The 23,605-nt window shown below is 41.3% G+C and overlaps 1 protein-coding gene across 2 annotated transcripts; it reads left to right on the top strand.

Moving 5' to 3' along the window:
• The first annotated feature begins 1,064 nt into the window (after positions 1–1,064).
• On the top strand, positions 1,065–23,059 carry ro60 (Ro60, Y RNA binding protein). Of its 2 annotated transcripts, none has more exons than XM_078407753.1 (9): positions 1,065–1,242; positions 2,787–3,405; positions 5,887–6,107; positions 8,317–8,463; positions 13,338–13,475; positions 13,568–13,687; positions 15,114–15,227; positions 15,964–16,110; positions 17,613–23,059. In XM_078407753.1, the coding sequence occupies exons 2-9, from the start codon at positions 2,895–2,897 to the stop codon at positions 17,763–17,765; spliced, it is 1,551 nt and encodes a 516-aa protein (XP_078263879.1). In that variant the 5' UTR covers positions 1,065–1,242; positions 2,787–2,894; the 3' UTR covers positions 17,766–23,059. The 2 variants fall into 2 exon arrangements, with proteins under 2 accessions (XP_078263879.1, XP_078263878.1); XM_078407752.1 differs by lacking the exon at positions 1,065–1,242 and adding an exon at positions 1,768–1,877.
• Positions 23,060–23,605: the final 546 nt, after the last annotated feature.

Below are 23,605 nucleotides of genomic sequence, written 5' to 3'. Positions count from 1 at the left end.
GACACGTATGCCAGAATAATACAGCAGGTCAGGTAGCATCCCTGAAGAATGTGGATAGGCGACGTTTCGGGTTGGAACCCTTCTTCACACTGATCTGAAGAAAGGTCCCGGCTCAAAACATCACATGTCCATGTGGTCCCAGGCTGCTGCCTGACCTGCTGAGTTACTCCAGCACTTTGTGTCTTTCTCAGGGCTTAATGAAAAAGAGCTTACTTATATTTTACAGTTCATTTTTCTTGCTTTGGTACACAGGAGACCAATTGCAGTGGCTCTGGTTACATTTCAAAAGATATTCCTGCAAAGCCTTTATGGTTATGGATACCAGTGGTGGAGAGATTTAAATCAGCACACTTAAAGGCTGGAATTGGAAGTCAATGGAGACAGGGAGTGTAGCCAGGCTGGATGAAGTTAAGGAGAAAAGGATGGCCAAGGGTTTGGCCTGACAAAATAATATGGCGGAATCACAGAGGGGGAGCAGTGAGAGAGGATGTTGCTGAACTCTCGACAGAGAGAGGAGGAGAACTTCTTCAAAGTAAACATACCTTGAGGAGATTTTGCAGTGGAACGGACAAAATGTGAAGGAACGAAGTGCAGATGCTGGTTTAAATCGAAGGTAGACAAAATGCTGGAGTAACTCAGCGGGACATACGTATTGCATGTGTTACGAGTGTATGCCGGATACGGCCTTGTACTCCAGAATGCTTGAGTGACTCGATGCGTCACGCCCTTTGACCTTATGACCTACCGTGCAATCCCCCTATTCCTTCTCTCCAGTGAAGCTACCTGATCCAGTGAGGAAAAGCTCTTGAGTGCCTAGAAAGGGGTGAAGTTACCCATTCCTTCTCCAGAGATGCTGCCTGGTCCACTGAGGAAACACTCTTGCGTGTGGACTAGAAAGGGGTGCCTGATCCACTGAGAAAACACTCTTGAGTGTCTAGAAAGGGGTGAAGTTACCCATTCCTTCTCTCCTGATCCACTGAGGAAACGCTCTTGCGTGTGGACTAGAAAGGGGTGAGGTTTTCCATTCCTTCTCTCCAGAGACGCTACGTGATCCACTGAGGAAACACTCTTGAGGGTCCAGAAAGGGGTGAAGTTACCCATGCCTTCTCTCCAGAGATGCTGCCTGATCCACTGAGGAAACACTCTTGAGGGTCCAGAAAGGAGTGAAGTTACCCATGCCTTCTCTCCAGAGATGCTGCCTGATCCACTGAGGAAGAACTCTTGGGTGTGGACTGGAAAGGGGTGAGGTTTTCCATTCCTTCTCTCCAGAGATGCTGCCTGTCCCGCTGAGTTACTCCAGCGTTTAGTGTGTGTGTGTGTGTGTGTGTGTATATACATATATATATATATATCTGCAGTTGCATCCTTACACGCGGTGTGCTCGGGCTTTTGTGCAAAGATACTAGAGGAACAAGATAGACCACTCGACCCTAAAAACCGTAGTACGTCATGGCGCCATTTTAGTAGGCAGAAACATTTAAAAAGAAAAATAACAAAAATCTGTGATAGATGAGGTATATTCTGCATTTTTATGGTATCATCACACATACTGTTCCCCCACTACACTGATTACACTGCGAGAGGCATAGCGAACGGCGGGGTTTGCTTACTAAAATGGCGGGGTTTGCTTACTAAAATGGCGGGGTTCCGCTCCTTTGCGTACTGCACTTCAGCATAAGTACAGGCGACTTCGACGGAGTGGTCCATCCTGCTCAGCTCGTATCTTTGGTATTGTGTGTGTAATGCGCCTGGCTGCCAGGGGAGGCGCAGCGGCGGGCGCTGCCGTCAGGGGGGTCGGGGTGGCCATGGACGGCGATGGCGGCGGCGGCGGCTCCCGTGTCCCCTCGGCGACTCTGCCCGCGCCCTCCAGCATGGAGGTAAATCCGCCGGGGAGGAGAGGGGAGGGGAGGACCGGTTCAGCCGATGCTTGTCCGCCCGGGGACGGACGGACGGGCGGGCGCCTGGAGGGAGGGAGGGACGGACTGCGTGGGGTGGACGGGGTGGGAGCACAACCCACCCCTATCCTTCACCCTCACAGTCATGCCCGGCGGTGGCGCAGCGGGTAGAGTCGCTGCCTCGCTGCGCCGGAGACCCGGGCCCCGGGTTCGATCCTCGCCCACCGCTGTCTGCGCCCTGCGGAGTTTGTTCGTGCTCCCTGTAACCGCGTGAGTTTCCACCGGGTGCTCCGGGTTTCCTCCCACACACTCCAGGCAACGTCGTGCAGGTTAATTGGCCCTCTGTGAGTTGCCCCCCGAGTAGGAGGGAATGGATGGGTGAGAAAGTGGGATAGCGTAGTGTCTGTATGGCTGGGAAAATATATATACAGCCTCTCTGTCTCCATGCTGTAGCTCTAAAGCAAACTCGTATTATATCTCTATTCTGAGATATTTCTGAACGCTAAAGTAGAGAGAAGGAATGGGTGACGTTTTGGGTCGAGACCTTTCTTCAGTCTGAAGAAGGGTCTCGACCCGAAATGTCACCCATTCCTTCTGTCCTGAGATGCTGCCTGACCTGCTGAGTTACTCCAGCATTTTGTGAATAAATACTCTTTAGTTGGTGATGGATGGTTCAGTTGCATGATAATGGGTGGGAACAAACTTTGAAGATATTTAAAATGTTTGGTTTAGTCAACTGTGTCAGGTTGTAGACATGAGTTTGAAAAGACTGGTCACCCTTGCAACATGAAGAAAGTTATTTGCACCTTTGGTAATTACTTCATCATTTTGTCATCATGCAAACATCAACCTGTGTATGTATTCATTAAATCTATCGCATTTTCTATTCAGCATTGTTTCACAGATGGGTTCAAAGCTGTAGGAGTGCCATTTGAATCTGAAGTGCAGCATGTGGATCCGTCGACTGACCAGCAAGTACAGAACTCTGAAGGAGGTTGTATGTGGCAAGTGACTGACTTGACTCGTCTGCGCCGCTTCCTCTGCTTTGGTTCTGAGGGTGGGACCTACACCACCAATGAGGAGAAGCTGGGAAAGGAAAATGCTCAGGCCATATTGAGACTGATAGAAGAAGGCAAAGGGGCTGAAGTCATCCAGGAGATAAAGACGTTTGGCATCGAGCGGAGAGTGGCCACACAAGATCCTACCTTGTTTGCGTTGGCTCTTTGTACACAATGCTCGGATCCTTCAACCAAACAAGCTGCCTACAAAGCTCTGACTGAAATCTGCTGCATTCCAACCCATCTGTTCACATACATTCAGTTTAGAAAGGATCTCAGTGGAGGAATGAAATGTGGAATCTGGGGAAGAGCCTTGAGGAAAGCAGTGGCAACCTGGTACAACAGTAAAGATGGGATGTCCATTGCTATGGCAGTTACAAAATATAAGCGGAAAGCTGGGTGGTCACACAAAGATTTACTTCGATTGTCACACCTGAAACCAGCTAATGAAGGTCAGTGATGTTATTGTGTAACTGTGATTTAACCTATCCACACTCTTCAACTTTTCTCCACAAGCAGAAAGTTACCAGCTTTAAGCTGGATCCAATCTTATTTGCAGCACGTTGCATTACAGAATATGCAAGTGAATGGTTTACATTGGCATCTTACTTTAATTTAGTTAACCTGTTAGTGACTAGGAAATAGTCACAAAATGCTGGAGTAACTCAGCGGGACAGGCAGCATCTCTGGATAGACGAAACAGGTGATGTTTCGGGTCGAGAACCTTCTTCAGAGCAAGTCTCAACCAGAAAAGTCGGCCATTCTTTCTATCCAGAGATGCTGCTTGTCCCGCTGAGTTACTTCAGCATTTTGTGTTGATCTCCGGTGTAAACTAGTTCCTTCCTACACATTTACTAGGAAATGGTCTGTTACACTGTGCACCCTGTCTCGAAGTAACCAGGGGAATGGAACGAATGTGTTTGAAACTTTGACTCAAATAATTATTTTTGCAAAAATACTGGCAGCTTCCCCTCTGTTATCAGGCTTCTGAATGATCGTTCATAAGCTAGGCACTGTCCAATCCCCATTGTGAACATCAGACTTTGTCTATGGAATTTTGGTGCCTTATTATTCTTCTGTTTTCCAGAACACAATGTTTAATACGTTTAAATGGCTTGTGATCCTAATTTTTTTAAACTTTAGACTTTAGAGATACAGTGCAGAAACAGATCCTTCGGCCCACTGAGTCCGTGGCAACCGGCGATCCCCATACACTAGCACTATCCTACACACTAGGGACAGTTCACAGTATTTCCGTGGCCAATTAACCAACAAACCTGCATGTCTTTGGAGCGCGGGAGGAAACCGGAATGTTTGCACATTCTCCCACGTGGTCAAAGGGAGAATGTGCAAATTTCATACAGACCGAGGTCAGGATCGAACCCGTGTCTCTGGCACTGTAAGGCAGCAACTTTACTGCTGAACCACTGTGCCACTCTGTCTTTGGTGTATTTTCCAGATCATTATCTTTCCAACTTCCAGAGGAAGTTACTGAGGGTCGGCTTGTCCAGAGTGTTGAGGTTACAGTTCAATTGGCCATGTGCTTGTACAATGGGGAAGCTGGCTTCACACTGTTAGCGATGATCCTCTGTAACATAGGTGGTTGTTAAGATCGGCGGATGGGTAGTTGGAAGGTGGCTGGCTCATTTCCACATTTAGGAATTAAAATAAGTTGATGATTTGATAGGAAGTTTGTGTAACTGAATGTGAAATTACCAAAACTTTAACTGCAATCACACTTTAACTTTAGTCACAAATTCCTGATTTGATGCTGCAATGCTGACACTACTAGGTGACTATGGGAAGAACTTTAACCTTTCTGAGTAAAACTTACTGATTATTTTTACTTTGTCTTTGACTTTTTGTCGAACTCTTGAGTGAATTATAAGGGCAGGACTATTTGCGATAATGGCTCACGTTTCAACAACTAGTCAGTAGTGGTTTCTAAAATAAGACAAAGTCTGTGCTTATGTACTTTAAGTGGTTAAATTGTACAATTTCTTCATCCAGAGGAAGAGGTGGCTTCATTTCAAACTCATTGCCATTTATATTATGGTCTGGCATTTGCAATGAACTGCCAGCAGTTCCATACCTAACTGTTGTCTGTCCCCCATGAAATTGCCACTTAGTTTTCTACTCCCGTGCATGTGTGTATTATGCATTTTTATTGAACTTGTTAGAAATCTTGTCCCAACTGCACAATGACATTGGACTCTTCATGGAATCCAAGTGGTGGAACAGGATCAGAATATTCAGAGTATCAGAGTATCAGATTTCCGAGCCAGTGATGTGGATTAATTATCCCTTTTTCTTGCTGTGGCATTGGCCAGGGTTCATTTTACTCCCAAGTCCCTGCTGTTGAGGATTAAGCTGGCAATACACAGGAACTTGGCACTGTCTGCTTTGGGTGGTTTGGTACAGAGAGAGAGAATTTACAGTACAATTAAGTACTAAATTTGTACTACTTTGTGAAGATCTCTGGACAAGATCACCTCATTTGACTGAGTAAAAAGATGTGGGCATAACTGGATTATTTGGTAGGAAGCATGTAGTATGTATTTTGTTTTCTGAGAACTTAACCAGAAAATAATTTCAGTTGAATTGCAGTTAATATTTAGTTAGCCTCAAGGTCTGAAGAAGGGTTCCGACCCGAAATGTCACCCATCTTTTTTCTCCAGAAATGCTGCATGACCCGCTGAATTACTCCAGCACTTTGTGTCCATCTTCGGCATAAACTGGCACCTGCAGTTCCTTTCCACACATGTATTGACTGCCATATTCAAATGTACAATTCAATTTTGACTTGACAGGGCCTGAATGACTTCAATGAATTGCAGTAGCTTTGAATTCACTGCATGTTACATTAATCCCCCAAAAACATTCTGTGTGAGGCTCGAGAATGGCATTTTGAACTAGTTTGCTGTGTTGTCTAGATCTTACTCTGGTGACCAAATATATCATGAAGGGTTGGAAAGAAGTGGAAGAAGCCTATAAGGATAAGGAAAACTCAGATGGAATTCAGCGATTGTTGAAGTACTTTGAAGCTTTAGAGAGGATAAAAATGTCTCAAGATGAACAAGAGGTTGCTCATCTAATTGAGGAGTACCGTTTGGTCAGAGAGCACCTATTGACCAATCACCTGAAGTCACAGGAGGTGAGTGAATTAGTTTTGTTTATTATTGTCACGTGTGCCAAGGTACAGTGAGAAGGTTCTTTTGTTGCATGCTATCCAGTCAGTGTTCCTTGGCAAATTCATGTTTTTTTGCAGCTGATATTTGGGGGTTTTGGGGTGTGTGATTTGAATGCCTATTTAATGCTTTTATTGTTGGACTGTGTTTTGGGGGGTTTTTGGGGTTGGGTAATTTTGGGTGCCTGTTTAGTGCTTTTATTGTTGGACTGTGGGTGATTGAATTAACATTTTGTTCAAGATGGCCGCGCCGTTGTGTTTGGCTGCCTGCCACTGTATGTTTCTTTTTTTTCCTAGTCAGATGTGCAGCACTTTGGTCAACGTGGGTTGTTTTTAAATGTGCTATACAAATAAATTGACTTGACTTGACTTGACTTGATATTTGTGAAGCATTTGTAGAAGAGAATGTTTAGGAGACACTGTCTCAAAAAGGCAGCCAGCATCATCAAGGACCGCCACATTGTCACTTCACTCTTGCTTTCGGGAAGAAGGTACAGGAGCCGCCGCCGCCTTGCGTTTGCGGCAGCAGGAGCCTGAAAACTAACATCAAGGTTCAGGAACAGCTTCTTCCCAACACCCATCAGGCTTTTGAACACAACGGACTCCAACAAAACTAAGAACTACCTGGGATGCAGTTGGGATTTTGGGCTTTGTGTTGTTTATTATTGGGTTGTTTTTTTGTTGAACTTTTTTTGTTTGGTCATTATATTATTTATCAAGTACTTATCAAGACTCGGCTTGTACTCGCTGGAATTTAGAAGATTGAGGGGGGATCTTATAGAAACTTACAAAATTCTTAAGGGGTTGGACAGGCTGGATGCAGGACGATTGTTCCCGATGTTGGGGAAGTCCAGAACAAGGGGTCACAGTTTAAGGATAAGGGGGAAGTCTTTTAGGACCGAGATGAGAATTTTTATTTTTCACACAGAGAGTGGTGAATCTGTGGAATTCTCTGCCACAGAAGGTAGTTGAGGCCAGTTCATTGGCTATATTTAAGAGGGAGTTCGATGTGGCCCTTGTGGCTAAAGGGATCCGGGGGTATGGGGAGAAGGCAGGTACAGGATACTGAGTTGAATGATCAGCCATGATCATATTGAATGGCGGTGCAGGCTCGAAGGGCCGAATGGCCTACTCCTGCACCTATTTTCTAAGTTTCTATATACAAACAGACCTGTTATGCTGCTGCTGCAAGTAAGTATTTAATTGTTCTGTTTGGGGACACATGACAATTAAAGTCTTGACTCTTGAATCTAATTACATTTTTATTTCCTTTCCACCTGTAGATTGAATAATTCTGAAAATGAATACATAATTAATGCTTTTTAATGTTTATGAATTCTGTCAGTCATGGATATCGCAAGTGCTTATGTGGATAAAATCCTATTTTGTGCATTATTTTTAATACAGCACCAATGTATGACCTGAAGTTACCAACCTTGTAGCTATTTGCTATGCAGGTGAAATCCATAACAATCGTGCAGTCTGAAGAAGGGTCTCGACCCAAAACGACACCCATTCCTTCTCTCCAGAGATGCTGCTTGTTACTCCGCTGAGTTACTCCAGCATTTTGTGTCTACCTTCGATTTAAACCAGCATTTGCAGTTCTTTGCTGCACAATCTTGCAGCCCTCTGTGTCTATATGACTTGGGATACGATACGATAAAACTTTATTCGTTCCCAGAGGGAAATTGGTCTGCCAACAGTCACAACGCACAACAAGGTACCCAAAAACTTTGAAATTAAAAGTGGAACAATAAAAGGAAAAGACAAGCGACTGTTGTCTGGCTGCCGTGTGCACAGCGCCTTCACCGGAACAAATGAACAAACAAACACAGACTTATCCCCATGGCAGAGGATTCTGAACCAGAGTGCTCCCCCACAGCGGGTCCCCCTTTGTTCTCGCGTTGTCCCTCACGGTGGTCTTGTGTTTCAAACAAATCTGGAATGAGTAAAGAATAACCGTTTACTGTTTACTGAGCAAGTAAATATTCTTTCCCCTCCTTTCACTCCTGGATCTCTAATATTACAATGATATCACTTAGTGTGGTACATTTATGTTGAGCCCATGTGTTCAGTGTGTCACAACTTGAAGATGTAATGTCCAGTGTTGGAATATATAGATTTGGTTCTTTGATTCATTTGTGCTTTCTGCTGGATAATATCTTTATTTTATTAGGTGTGGAAGGCATTACTGAAGGATATGCCTATTATTGCAATTCTTAAAAATTTAGGCAAAATGACTGCAGATTCCATCCTTAAGCCAGGAAGTGAAGAGGTTGCTATGTTATGCGAAAGACTGAAAAATGAGACCGCATTAAAGAAGGTATGGTCCTATGTCTGACAATATTTAATCTTTCAAATGTTATTTGTCAGATCAATTCAATCTGCCATGAATCCGATTTGATAACAGAATTTCCAATCGAAGCAAATTTTCTGTCTGCCATTTTCCTCTGATTTAGCTATTTACTTATTTCTGTATTGTACAGTAGATGCTCTCAATGCTTGTAATATGTTCACGATGCGATGTACCGAGTTGTCTGTACGGAGTTTGTACGTTCTCCCGTGACTTTGTGGGTTTTCCCCCAGGTGTTTCGGTTTCCTCCCAAGCTCTAAAGACGTACAGGTTTTGAAGGTTAATTTGGCTTCTGTAAATAGTCCCTGGTGTGTTTGGATAGTGCTAGTGTACAGGTATTGGTGCTATTCAGAATTCTGGCCCATATTTTCTTTGAATCATCAGCACTAATCATAATCTCTCTTGTTGTCAGTCCTTTTAGCAAACATTTTTTGCCCTTTTATTTTATACAACAATATCTACAGTTTAAAATAAAGTTTGGAAATTATCTGTTTGGGATTAGCCCAGGTTAATATAACTGGCTCTACAATTGCAAATTACACTTGATCTTATTTAGGCAATATCTTGGATAAAAATAATTTAACACTGGTTTCAACATTAAATATCTAATCATTGTGTTCTTATGAAAACAACTTTCCAATTTTAGGTTTCTTTGCAGCAAGGATGTAACTTTTAAAATTAGATATTTGATAGTTCTTCATAAAATTTGGCTTGTTGAGGTGGGAGTATTAGTGCTGGTAATTGGTGTATGTGTTTTTAAAGAAAAGCTTCCTCTTTACGATATTTCCCCACCTCACCATCACATATCCATACCTGATGATACTTCCATATCTCACCACCTTTTTGTGACACAAAGTAAAATTGGCTTCTTGGTGACAAACTTTGGCTATTTTGCATAGTGGGAATGCGTGACCATTGAAAAGCTGATCTGTTTTTGTTCTCAACCAACCCAGTTCTTGGTGTCAATACCAAGATTGCAGAGTTCACTTAGAATTGATTTCATGTTTTAGGAACATTTATCTTCGACCATTTTTGGTGAATTGCTGAATTATTTTAGAGCAAAAACACAGTGCAGCAGTAACTCAGCAGGTCAGGCAGCATCTGTGGAGGGAATGGATAGGTGACGTTTCGAGTTGGGGCCCTTCTGGTGAGAGTGAAGAGGGCTCCCAACCCACGGTAGCGCAGCGGTAGAGTTGCTGCTTTACAGCGAATGCAGCGCCGGAGACTCAGGTTCGATCCTGACTACGGGTGCTGCACTGTAAGGAGTTTGTACGTTCTCCCCGTGACCTGCGTGGGTTTTCTCCGAGATCTTCGGTTTCCTCCCACACTCCAAAGACGTACAGGTATGTAGGTTAATTGGCTGGGTAAATGTAAAAATTGTCCCTGGTGGGTGTAGGATAGTGTTAATGTACGGGGATCGCTGGGCGGCACGGACTTGGTGGGCAGAAAAGGCCTGTTTCTGGCTGTGTATATATATGATATGATAATGTCGCTTGTCCATTCATTCCACAAATGGTGCCTGGATTGCTGAGTTCCTGCAGCTCTTGGTGTTTTGCTCAAGATTCCAGCATCTACAAATCATCTTTTGAGATTCTGTTAATTAATGCCAGCAGTTCTTGTATTCCAACAAACTGCTATTTTTTACATTAATTAATTAAGGCACTAATTAAATAAGTCAGCCTCTGGGATTCTTGCTCTTATTAACACTAGAGTAGATTGCAGTCTGGAATCAGGAATATGAATTGTTTTTATGAATTCATTATATTTAATCTGGGAAGCCTAAGGTAACTTTAATGCTACCTCCTGCCACAACCGTGAGGCAATTGAACTTTAAATTACACTAGCCATTTATTTTTCTTCAAGGCATATTAATTAGTGCCCAATTTCTTTGTTTACTTCTTTTCTACTTTTTTTAAAGCTTCTCATTAGTTCATAAGTTATAGGAACAGGATTAGGCCATTTGGCCCATCATGTCTACTATGCCATTCAATCGTGCTGATCTATCTTTCCCTCTCAACCCCATTCTCCTGCAATCTCCCCATAACCCCTGACACCCTTACTAATCAAGAAACTAGTCATGTCTGCCTTAAAAATATCAATTGAATTAGCCTCCACGGCCTTTTGGATAAATATAATTAAATGCTGGTTTCAACATTAAATATCTAATTGTGCTCTTAGAAAAATGACTATCAAATTTTAGGCTTCTTTACAGCGATGTAACTTTTTAAATTAGGTATTTGATAGTTCTTCATAAAATTTTGCTTGTTGAGGTGGGAGTATTAATGCTGGCAATTCTGAATGTGAATGTCTTTTTAAAGGAAAGCTTCCTCAATCCTATATTTCCCCACCTCATCACATATCCACGATACATCTGTATACTTCCATATCTCGCACCATTCTTTTTATGACACAAAGTAAAATTGGCATCATGGTGGCAAACTTTGGCTATTTTGTATAGTGGGAATGTGTGACCATTGAAGAGCTAGTCAATTTGTATTCTCAACCAACCCAGTTCTAGGCGTCAGTACCAAGATTGCAGAGTTCACTCAGAATTGATTTCATGTTTTAGGAAGATTTATCTTTGACCGTTTTATGTGAAGGTGCTGTATCACGTTAGTGCTGAAACACAGTGCTGCAGTAACTCAGCAGGTCAGGCAGCATCTGTGGGGCGAATGGATAGACCATGTTTTGAGTGGGGGTCCTTCTGGTGAGTCTGAAGAGGAGTCCCAACCCAAAATGTCACCTGTCCATTCACTCCACAAATGTTGCCTGGCCCCCTGAGCTCTTTGGCTTTTGCTCAAGATTTCAGCACTTGCAGTTTCCTTGCATCTGCAAATCCTCTTGGAGATTCTGGTAATTAGTGCCAGCAGTACTTGTATTCCAACAAACTGCTATTTTTTACATTAATTAATCAAGACACTAATTATACAAGTCAGCCTCTGGGATTCGCTCTTAACGCCAGAGTGGATCGCAGGCTGTAATCAGGAATATGAACTGTTTTCTGAATTCATTTTATTTATCTTCTTTAGCCTGGGAAGCCTAAGGTAACTTTAATGTTACCTCCTCCCACCACAACCGTGAGGCAATTACATTTTAAAGTACACTAGCTATTTTTTTCTTCAAGGCATATTAATGCCCTATTTCTTTGTTTTCCTCTTTCATACTTTTTAGTTTTTCATTAGTTCATAAGTCAGAGCAGAATTAGGCCATTCGGCCCATCAAGTCTACTCTGCCATTCAATCACAGCTGATCTATCTCTCCCTGCTACCCCACTCTCCTGCCTTCTCCCCATAACCCCTGACACTCGTACTAATCAAATCTCCATTTTTCCCTCCCTTCCTTGAACACACTGACTCTAACTAGAATGCAGTTCTATGGCCGTTGTCAGCCCTCTGTAAGCTCAGTTCTGGCCATTCTCCACACCTCGTGAAAGCTCGCAAGCTGGCATGATCATGGTATTCAACATCACGGAGTTTAATTCAATTCTTCTCTGGCATCCATAAGCCTGCAACAATCCAAGCAGCTGTCAGAACATTACTTGACTCCACATCAAACAGTGATTATATATATTTAACCCAGGAACACTGGTCTGTATGACTCAGTACCATGTCACATTGTTGTTTCATCCACTACACCATCAACAATTCCTTAAACATTGAAATACAACTTAAAATGCTGGGGATAGTTAATGGAGAAGAATGAATGGAGAGAGCTACAGAGTTAATGCTTCAGATCGAAGGTATTTATTTTCACAAAATGCTGGAGTAACTCAGCAGGTCAGGCAGCATCTCAGGAGAGAAGGAATGGGTGACGTTTCAGGTCGAGACCCTTCTTCAGACCCGAAACGTCACCCGTTCCTTCTCTCCTGAGATGCTGCCTGACCTGCTGAGTTACTCCAGCATTTTGTGAATAAATATCTTCGATTTGTACCAGCATCTGCAGTTATTTTCTTATACTATATATATTATAATGCTTCAGATCAGTCACCATTCATCAATCTGAAGAAGGGTCCCAATCGGAAATGTTGTCTATCCTTTCTCTCTGTGGACCCTGAGTTCCAACAGTACCTTGTGTTTTACTCTTCATCAGAACATGTGTTTTATGTTACAGAGAAGGGGGGGGGGGGGGGGGGGTGAAGAAGACTACTAAGAAACTAGATGCAAAAGCATGAAGGTCAAAATTGTTTCAGTGTTGTCTAAAGGAGGGATCTGCATGGAGAAATGTAAATAAAAGGTGGAGTAATCTTTTAGAGGGAAAAAAACTTTTGAATGCAGATATGAAATAAAATGCTGCTGGCAAAATTTGACCGATCAGGTGGCATCTGTGGAAAGAGAGGCTTCAAAGTGCAGAATGGTGACCTTGTTAGAATCAGTTAATTCTCAGCTGCCGGGCACTTGTCATTGCAATTCTCCAATCACTTGGATACTGGCATCTGTATACCAACCAACTGACAACTGGGAGGGAATAGTGTATCTGGCTTTCTACACTATTCCAACCCAGTCCAACATAAGATGAGAGATGATACCTCTTTAAAAAATTATATTTAATGCATTGAAGAAATGAAAATCTGATGCTACGTAAAGATGAAGTCAGGGCTCTGTTAGACCTCCGATGCGGTAGTCCCCAATCAAATACCTTATGGATTTTCCTAGTTGAAGTACAGATATCAAGACTGGTCCTTTTATTGAATTATTGGGTACTGTTCGAAAACCAGACTTGAATAGGAGTGGTAATCAATTCAGGAAAAGATAATAATCTTAGGCCTTGTAAAATTTACACCATGTGGTTCAGAACTCTGTAGAATGGGTATTCTAATCAGTAATCTTTAGTTCTTTGACCTCTAGGCTCAAATCCATCCATTTCACATTTTGGTGGCTCTTGAAACGTACAAAACAGCAAAAGGAAACAGAGGAAAACTAAAGTGGAACCTTGATCCAGAAATATTAGTCGCACTAAATCAAGCATTTTATAAAGCTTTTAAGGTAATGATCAATTGTAATTTTCTAATCTTAAAATAACCATACTTTGTGAAATATTAATCATGTGAATTATTTTGGTGTTTTTTCTTTTACAGAATATTGAACCAACAGGGAAGCACTTTGTATTGGCTTTGGATGTGAGTTCTTCTATGTGTAGCCAGATTCTGGGATGCAGAGCTCTCTGTGCAAACAGTGTTGCAGCAGTTATGTCAATGGTAAGATTGATTCACAAACCAATGCTTGCTTTAGTGACTTATAGATTTTTGTTGCTGTTTATGGAGTTACTTCACTACAACCAGTGGCATTAAGACGTGCTGTTTTATCTTGCGTGGGAATAAAGCTTAGATTATATCTGAAACATAACAGTTGACATCCCTACATATTTGTTAACTTATTTTCAGTTCCATTTTATTTATCTTTGACGTTCGATGCTTCCATGGTTGAGGAAGATTAAAATGGTGGGTTTGGCAGGAGCAGATCGATTCTCGACCCGAAATGTCACCCATTCCTTCTCTCCCGAGGTGCTGCCTGACCTGCTGAGTTACTCCAGCATTTTGTGAATAAATACCTTCGATTTGTACCAGCATCTGCAGTTATCTTCTTGTATTATATAACTAGGCAGGTGCTGGATTACACCAAAGATAGATGCAAAATGCTGGAATAACTCTGCAGGTCAGACAGCATCTCTGGAAAACATGGAGAAGGATCCCAACCCAGATATGCTTAGTTCTCCAGAGATGCAGCCTGACCCGCTGAGTTACTCCAGCACTTTGTGCCTATCTCCGATTCTCTTGAGCTTTTGTTCTGTAGCCTTGTTTAATCATTGCTTTCTCTTAATCCTTGCTCGTCTTGTGAGGGGGAGGGGGGGACAGGGACTTATTCCATCCAGCCTATAATCAAGAGAGTTGCAGATGGCACGGCTGCTCTTTGAGATTAGTCAATTCTTAAATTTGTCTCAATATTTGCTGAATGACTGTTGGATTCCCGGAGGTAATGTCCCACTGATATCTGTTTTTATGTCTAGAAGCAACTGCATTCCATCATCCCTAGATCCATTTTGTTAGTTATTCTGTATACTTTCCAGGTATTGCAGCCAAAAAGTATAGCACCCGAAATTGAACACTATAGTCTTGCTCAGCTAGGCTGGCCCTCATCCCAGGAGTCATGAATGTTTAATTGTCAAATGCACCATGGCCAAACAATTAAATTGTTACATATGAAAATAACTGCAGATGCTGGTACAAATTGAAGGTATTTATTCACAAAATGCTGGAGTAACTCAGCAGGTCAGGCAGCATCTCGGGAGAGAAGGAATGGGCGACGTTTCGGGTCGAGACCCTTCTTCAGACTGAAGAACTGAAGAAGGGTCTCGACCCGAAACGTCGCCCATTCCTTCTCTCCTGAGATGCTGCCTGACCTGCTGAGTTACTCCAGCATTTTGTGAATAAATACCTTCAAATTGTTACATAGCAGGTTTGCAGACACGTTAAATGGAACAGCACAACAAATAAATAACATTATAAATTATGCTAAGTAATCCTGGGCTTATCTAATTTCAAAGGCCAGATTCTCATTTATTTCGACTTTTTTGTTTACTAATGGTTTTATTGAAATGTTCACTAAAACGGACTACTTTTTCAGGTTGTGAAACAAACAGAAGCCAGCTCCACAATTGTTGCTTTCTCTGATGGAATGGTTCCATTGCACATCACTTCTGAAATGGCGTTGGATAAAGTATTAGCTGCAATGCATGCGGTAATATAAACCAATTTGTTCAAAATCATGACTTCTGTCGTTCCTTGTCAATATTCAGAGCTGACCAGTGTAAAGTTTGTCATTTCTGTTCCCTAAAAATTTTATATTAATTACTCAAATGCTCACATGATTATAGAAATTGTTCAGTGATTTTTTAAACACACAAAAAGGTGTGCATGATAAACGTGTGTCATGTGGCTGGAAATTAAATAATGACTTAACCTTTCGAAGGTACTGCTGCACTGTTCCTGCACATACCATCACAAGAAAAGTACTGAGTAGAAGCATATCTTGATTATCGACCCTAACTTTTAATCCAAAATGAAATTGTTAATTGTCAGTTTGTTATATATAAATTCCCAATACTTTTATTGTTCAAGCTTTATTTTTTATCATTCATTTTGAGTTGGAAACAGTTCTGCTTCTGGTGATGAGAGTGCTGGGTGCTGAAAGCTGGAAGACAAATAATGTTTTTGCAGCTGTCCTTCTAAATGTGGCGCATATTGTTTCTCTTACTGTATGAAATTCCTCAGAAATCTGTTCCTACCTATAAATCCAGGGTGGTGTTTTCCTCCCATCAATAATTTTGAATATCTGGTTTCATTGAATTAAAATCTTTGTCTCTTAATTTTCCCACCGGGGTTACATCCTTAAAAATATATAATTTATATACAATGAAATAAACTGAAATCTCTTTTGATTGAACATTTTTGGACAATTTTGACTACTTTCACAGGTTCCATTTGGTTCCACGGACTGTGCTCTTCCCATGTTGTGGGCCATTAAGACCAAAACCGCTGCAGATGTGTTCATTGTCCTTACGGATAATGAAACCTATTATGGAAACATACATCCTGCAGAAGCTTTAAGAGAATACAGAAAGGTGAGAGAATTCCAAATAACATATGTTTATGCAAGGATGTTGCGGTTAGATTCAGGAAAATGTATCTAAAACTTTTGTTGTAGCCTGCAATATTAACTGATATGCAACAATTCCCATCTGTGGAGTTGACACGGTGCCACCTTCTTGGCTTGAACTTTGACTGGTCATGTCTGCTATCATGAAATGGCAATCCTCTTGCATAGTGAGATAAGTTGGGATTGGTAGTGTAAGACAATAACTGCAGATGCTGGTACAAATCGAAGGTGTTTATTCACAAAATGCTGGAGTAACTCAGCAGGTCAGGCAGCATCTCAGGAGAGAAGGAATGGGTGACGTTTCGGGTCGAGACCCTTCTTCAGACTGCCAGTTTGAAGAAGGGTCTGAAGAAGAGTCTGAAGAAGGGTCTCGACCCGAAACATCACCCATTCCTTCTCTCCTGAGATGCTGCCTGACCTGCTGAGTTACTCCAGTATTTTGTGAATAAACACCTAAGTTGGGATTGATATTCAGGGTTGTGATTCTCCTGAATGGTTTAGCTGGAAACACAAGGAATTGCTGATGCTGGAATCTTAAGCAAACACAAAGTTCTGGATGATCTCAGAGGGTCAGGCAGCATCTGTAGAGGTATGGACAGACAACCTTTCCAGTCAAGTCCATTGTTCAGAATGATTGTGGTAGACAAACACTCACCTGTATCCACCCATCACTTCCAGGCTTTATTCTGCCCCACATCTCTTCTCCAGCCTTCTTCCCCCTACCACAATCAAGGGTCCTGACAAGAAACGTGGTCAATCCATTCCTTCCACAGACGCTGCCTGACCCTCCGAGTTCCTCCGGTACTTTGTGCCTTGCTCAAGATTTCAGTGTCTGCAGTTTCTTACGTCTGCACAATTGGTTGTTGTATTTATATCATGAAAATAAATAATAATTTTGTAGCAGCAATAACTCAAAGAAATATTTCTCTAATGGTTTTATAATATAAATAATAAAAAGAGTACAAAGTATAACTATGGCTTCGAAAGAAGGGTGCCTCCTATTTATTTAATCCAGAGATGATGCCTGTCCCACTGAGTTGCTCCAACACTCCAAAACACCATCTACAGTTCCTTGCTTCTCCATAGCCATGTCTTTGTCATTTCGTTTAGTTTAGAGATACAGCGCAGAAACAGGCCCTTCAACCCACTGAGTCCGCACAAACCAGCGATCCCCGCACATTAACACTATCCTATACACACGAGGGATGATTTACATTTATACCAAGCCAATTAACCCACGAACCTGGACATCTTTGGAGTGTGGGAGGAAACGGAAGATCGCGGAGAAAACCTATGCGGTCACGGGGAGAACGTACAAACTCCGTACGGACAGCACCCGTAGTCGGGATCGAACCTGGGTCTCTGGCGCTGTAAGGCAGCAACTCTACCGCTGCGCCACTGTGCTGTGATGTTGAATCATTTTCCATCGGCAGTCATTTATTGATCAACTTTTTGTTGTTGTTGCAGAAAATGGGCATTCCGGCCAAGTTGGTTATCTGTGGATTGGGCTCCAATGGATTCAGCATTGCTGACCCAGATGACAGAGGCATGATGGATATCTGTGGCTTTGACAATGGGGCTCTGGAGGTCATTCGTAACTTTGTGTTAGATTTGATTTAAGTATTGGAACAGAACTCCATTAAATTGTCTAGTTCACAGAGTAATCAGGCATCAGGTTTCTAGGTTGCCTGCATAGCAGACTCGCGTTATGGGTTGCTAGATTCTTAGTCGTGTGCCTGTTTGATGTAAAGCAAGATTGTGGATGGTAAATGTGACTGAGTTTTAAGCCTGTTCTGCCACAGCAAATTATTTTCAGCAGAGTGCTTTTGACTTTCAGCTGTCAAGGCATTTGTAACACTAACCAGAAACATCCTTGTGCAGCTAAGCTGTGCTCTAATTTTTGTTCAGTGAGGTGACAGGAAGCTGTTTAATTGTTTTTTTAGAGAATTAAGATGTTTCTGTAGTGATGGATTATGTTTTTGAAGGGTATCACACAACAGGAATATTTTGGGAGATCTTTGTAAGCCTATTGTTCTCTTTTTAATTTATTTAGTAACACTTACATGAAAATAAATAACATGGACACTAATGCAAAGGTGGGAACAGAGTGAACCCGAGTTTATTTTAGGTGGAAAGTGGACTTCAAAAGGCAAATATGTGCCTTGGTAGTATTTTTGAACGATTCCAATTCTTCAGGTTTTCAGAAGAAAATAAATTTATTTTTAAAAAAAGGCATAAGTGACAGATCTCCAAACAAGCAGATTTCCAGTGATCATTTGCCAGCAATTACTATAGGGGTTAGAGTTTGGAAGATCCCATCAAAGTGATATAGAAAAGAGGATGTTGGAAAAGTATTGAAGATTAATGGAACTGACTGAGATCAGGTTTATGATTAAATCTCTCTTGCTGAGGTACGGGAAAGTTGGAAGTAAAATTGTTAACTGATGGATGATCCATCAAATCAGTCTGAAGTGTGGACTGAATACCGCAAAGCTGTGTATAAAGTGAATCATAGGTAACTAAGACCATTTTGCCAATCTGGTCAAAGGTCAATGATTCTAAAGATCTTGTGCCATTCAAAGTCTCTTACTGAGCTTTGCATTTAACAAAAACGTGGCCCTTCTGCAATTTCATTTTTATTAGAATTTATATGAAGAATCTTCAAGATAAACTTTTGTTTGAGACAATTCATTTTCTGTCAGGAAAGTTTAAGATGGCAACAGTTCCGTATATGTTCCTTAAAAGAATGCACATCGTATTTCATTGTTCAGTATGATCAGGAGCAAAGTGAGAAAGTGAAGAAATTGGGTTCTGCTGACAGCTGGGATAGACTCGATGGGCCAAATGGTCTCTATGCTGAGAAAATATGAAACAATTTAGAAATACTAACAATTTGCATAATAAAAATTGGGGTGGAAAGAATTTAAAATATTTTGACTGGTGCAAATGTTTGGAAAAGTTAACCACCAAAACATGAAAATATTGATGGTGATAACAGTTTATTTTTTTGGTTCTTTAGTAATTTTTTGCTTTCCCTCTGATTAACAATGAGTTCCTTGTTGTTTGGAATCCCATTGAAGGCATTCCCCCACCAGTGCCTTGTTCAAGTGACCACTAGTCAGGCTGAAGCAACAGTTCTGGACAAGTCATTTGAGCCCTGATCTGATGTTGGTGCATTCAGTTATAACATGTATTTGGGACTCTTACAGTCATCCCAAGTAACTGAGTCTGGATACTCGTCTCGTGTGGATACTCATATGGGTATCAGATCAGGGCAGGATCAAGCTTGCAAAAACAAAATCCAACTGAGACTTCCACTTCCCCTCACACCAAGTACTGTCCATGTAAATTAGGTAGAATTACTTAGCAGAAGTTAAGGGGACCAAAAGTTGACAAAGTCTGAGGTGTTGCAAACTGCCATTCTAGGATTTTCGGAGAGATTTCTTTCCAGAGATGCTGCCAGTCCTGCTGAATTACTCCAGCATTTTGTGTCTATCTAGGATTTTTGTGCATAGCAGCTGTGCAGAATGAGATATTTTACATTAAACCGTATGAATTGGAAGAGAATCGCTACAACCTCCAAGAAAGGGGAAGAAATGCAACCCCGGGAATCAAGGCTGGTTAGTTGATGATTCATTCAGGGAAAATGTTGGAATCTGGGATATAGGGCAGAGAAGATGGAAAATCAGAATATGGTTTTGTGAAAGTAGGTTTATGACAAGATATGTTGGGAGCTTTGTACCACAAGATGATGGGGGTTTTCAAAAGGCATTCAGGCAAGTGCCGCATTAGATTTGTTGCACAAGATTGGAATAATGTATTATTGTGGATTGGAGAATGGAGCAAAAATGAATGGATCTTTTTCAGAACGGTGGAGTGCAACCATTTTGGTTGCGCAGCAATCAGTGCTTGAGGTGCTTTACATGTGTTCAGTGTCTCTGGTGCCAAGACCAAGTCTTCGCTTCCAATTGGTCCAAGGCAAGCCTTTAAGATGATGTAGACACAGCGATGGCATGTAGTGTAAGGAAATGGTAAGAAGGTGAAAAATTGAGTCAAATCTGGACAGGTGTTTAGCCAGTGCTTTAATCGGAAGAGTTCAACTGTTTTTGTAAATTAGAAAAATTATCATGTTGCAGGGGAGCTTGAGTGTAAAAGTAAGGAGGACCTGCTGCAGACACAAAATGCTGGAGTAACTCAGCGGGACGGGCAGCATCTCTGGAGAGAGGGAATGGGTGATGTTTCCGGTCGAGACCCTCAAGTTTTCACTGCAATTATATCTAGTGTGTTTTGAATGGTTTGGGTTTCTCTAAAAGAAAGGTGTACTTAAAGGATACAAAACTTCACTAGATTGATTCCTGGAGTGAGTGGGTAGTTCAGTAAGAATTTGAGAGCATGGCCTATGTACTGCGGGTGCAGAAGAATAAGATTCTTGAAGTGATTCCCAGGGTGTGTGCTGAGATGGCTTCCCAAGCTGCAGGGTGGACAATGAGAGGACATAGTTTCAGAATCAAAGTTCAGCTATTTTGTACTGAGGCCAAGAATCTTTGGAATCCTCAGAAGAGGGTTCCAAATTGGGGAATTTGGTATCCGAGGGGCCCGAGGTACTTAGTCAATGAGGGGACTCAATGGTGAGAGAGAAGTTTTAGATAGGACAGGAAAGTGTACTTGAGAAAAGGTCCATCTATAATCTTGTATGACGAAGCAAGCCTAGGCAGGCTGCAGAGTTACCTGGGCAGTACCTAGTCTAGTGTGAGGGGAAATGGAAGTCTCAGTTGCATTGATCCTATCCTGATCTAATACCTATCTGATCTGATGAAATGAGTATCTAGACTCGGTTGCCTGTAATGACTAAGAGTTCCAAAGATAGCTTGTATCATTAATTGCATTTAAAGCTGTTTGAAGATCAAGAATTAGGGCACTGAACTGTTGCAGGTTGAAGGCACACATCTAAACTGGTGGTTTTCAGAAGGAAATCAGAAAGTTAATTCAAGGTGTGAGCCCATAATACATCAGTCAGATACAGTAACCCAACAGGGGTCAACCTTGTGATTTGACATCTTGGCTCTTGAGGTTGAATCTGGTCCTCGGGATCTGTGAGTATTTTGCTAATATTCTACCACAGTTTTTAGTTTTTCAAAATAACCTTTAAATAACTAGCTTAGATTGTATTTCCAAATTGAAGATCGAGATCTGTATCGAATTTGCCAATATTCTACCATCGTTTTTAATTTTACAAGGTGACCACTTAATACCTCTTGTTTCATATCACTTCTAAACTAAAAGGTAATGAATCAAAGTTAGTGAACAACAAAAGAGTGTGCAGCAGCAGCAGAGATGGGCAGTCACTAACAGCATGAACAATACATTAGAATGGCATTAATTGCATAATGGCAGTAGGTTTTGGAAGTTGTTGACCATTGTGGACTCCTACATTTAAAAAAAAAAAAGTATATGTCTGTACATAATGCGTTATATAGAAACTCTCAGGTATTTTGTATGTTTTGTGATCATTTAGTCAGGATTTTTACATTTATCAACCAAAATTAGGGCATTGACATTTGGGGCATTTGGCTGCTTCCTGACAACTTGATTAATTAACAGCATTACAGGCAGCATTTGAATCTTTCCTCGGTCGTAATCAATAACTTCCTTTTATCTGGTAGCAAAGTCCAATTATATTTTTACGGAGGCTGCATAATTGTTTTGAAATTGGAAATATGAGATTGTGACAGAAGTTGGTCTTGAACGCTGTTACGACAATTGACTTCGCACAACACATCATTGCTTTTGATCTGTTCTAATGGCTGATCTATGGCAGTCTGTGATCTAAGTTTTTTTATATTGTATTTGTACCGTTACATAGTATAGTTGTTACTTTTCTCTTTGATTTATTTGTTTTCACGTGCACCAGTTTTGTATGAACGCTCCAAGCCCACCCGCTTTAGTCTGTACCTCGCGTTTCTGTGCAAATGCCCCTGGGTGTCGCTTCTATTTATAGTTCTGCATCTTTCCCATTCCACATTTGTCTCTTGGCTGCCTGATTTCTGCTGAGCAATGTCACATCACAGAGGGATGCGTCTGTTCATAAAGTGACAGCTGAAAAAAAAAACTTTGGAAATACAATTCCTATCTTGTACTTTTTGCAATATCTTAAAGCTGATCAAAGAAGTCAGTAAAATATTTAAAAATTCTTCAGGTTGCTCTGGCCAAAACAGCACAAAGTAACATTTGCCACCTGCAAGTGTAAGTTGTTAGTTATTCTACACTAACATATCTGTTGTATTTGCCTATTTAAAAAATATATAAAATGTGTTAATTGTACTTTGCCTTTTACATTGTCTTGCCTAGAAAATGTAACATTGTGAAACTGTATTTAACGTGTAATGGCTGCAGGTAAAGTAACCGTTGACTTCCTAGCTAACTTAATCACTGGTACTAAGTATAACTGAACAATTTATTTCAATTATTGTACCAAACAATGCTGAGCAATGGATTATTTATTTATTTTTTAAGACTGTATAATTAATTTTGTCACTTAAAATCCGTACCATGTAATTTGATTAAATCGGAAATTTTTACTGGTGACATTTTGTTCCCCAAAACTCGGCATGTTGAGTTAAAAGCTATAGCAGTCAGTGATCAACTTATTGTGGTTATATGCAATGTGTGTTTCACAAAACTTGTACCCATCTTTATGTGCCCAGTATTATCTAGAAGGTAATCCAACAATGGTCCCTGTTGTCTACTTTCTAGAGCTGTTTTTTCCACAGGAGCTGGATGTAGCAATCGTACACTAACTTCACTTGTCAACTAAACATGATAATGTTGTACAAAATATGAATGTTATTGTTAACTGCCTTTACATTCACTATATGCATTCAATTGTTTTTTTTATATTTAATCCAGTTGAAATAAAGTGCTAAAATGAGATTTAATGATATATCAATTACTATCTTTTAGATATTTTTCTCCCCAGTGAGTCCGAAGATGAGTCCAGACCTGAAATGCCTGTTCTCCAGAGATGCTGCCTGACCTGCTTAGTTTAGTACAGATACAGCCTGGAAACAGGCCCTTCGGCCCACCAAGTCTGTGCTGACCAGCGATCCCCGTACACTAACACTGTCCCACACTCGGGTGGCAGTTTACAATTTTTACTAAACCAACTTAACCTCAACACATGTATGTCTTTGGAGTGTGGGAGGAAACCGGAACACCAGGCGAAAATCCACGTGGTCACAAGGAGAACGTACAAACGCTGTATAAACAGCACCCATAGTCGGGATTGAACCCAGGTCTCTGGTGCTGTGAGGCAGCTGCGCCACTGTGCTGCTCCAAACATGCTGAACTACTCCAGCACTGTGTTCCCAGTTGTACACATTTGAGAACTGTATTGTTCCTTTCTAAATTCAGAAGTTCATAAAACTGTAGGAAGGAACTGCAGATGCTGGTTTGCACTGAAG

Source organism: Rhinoraja longicauda, chromosome 11 (genome assembly GCF_053455715.1).
Source record: "Rhinoraja longicauda isolate Sanriku21f chromosome 11, sRhiLon1.1, whole genome shotgun sequence".
Taxonomy (NCBI): domain Eukaryota; kingdom Metazoa; phylum Chordata; class Chondrichthyes; order Rajiformes; family Arhynchobatidae; genus Rhinoraja; species Rhinoraja longicauda.
This window is presented reverse-complemented; position numbering and strand designations above follow the sequence as displayed.

Coding starts and splice junctions, on each gene's coding strand:
- ro60 (XM_078407752.1), top strand. CDS start 1,806: ATGGACGGCGATGGCGGCGGCGGCGGCTCCCGTGTCCCCTCGGCGACT. Junction 1,878..2,786: donor CCGCGCCCTCCAGCATGGAG/GTAAATCCGCCG, acceptor TTTTCTATTCAG/CATTGTTTCACAGATGGGTT. Junction 3,406..5,886: donor CCTGAAACCAGCTAATGAAG/GTCAGTGATGTT, acceptor TGTGTTGTCTAG/ATCTTACTCTGGTGACCAAA.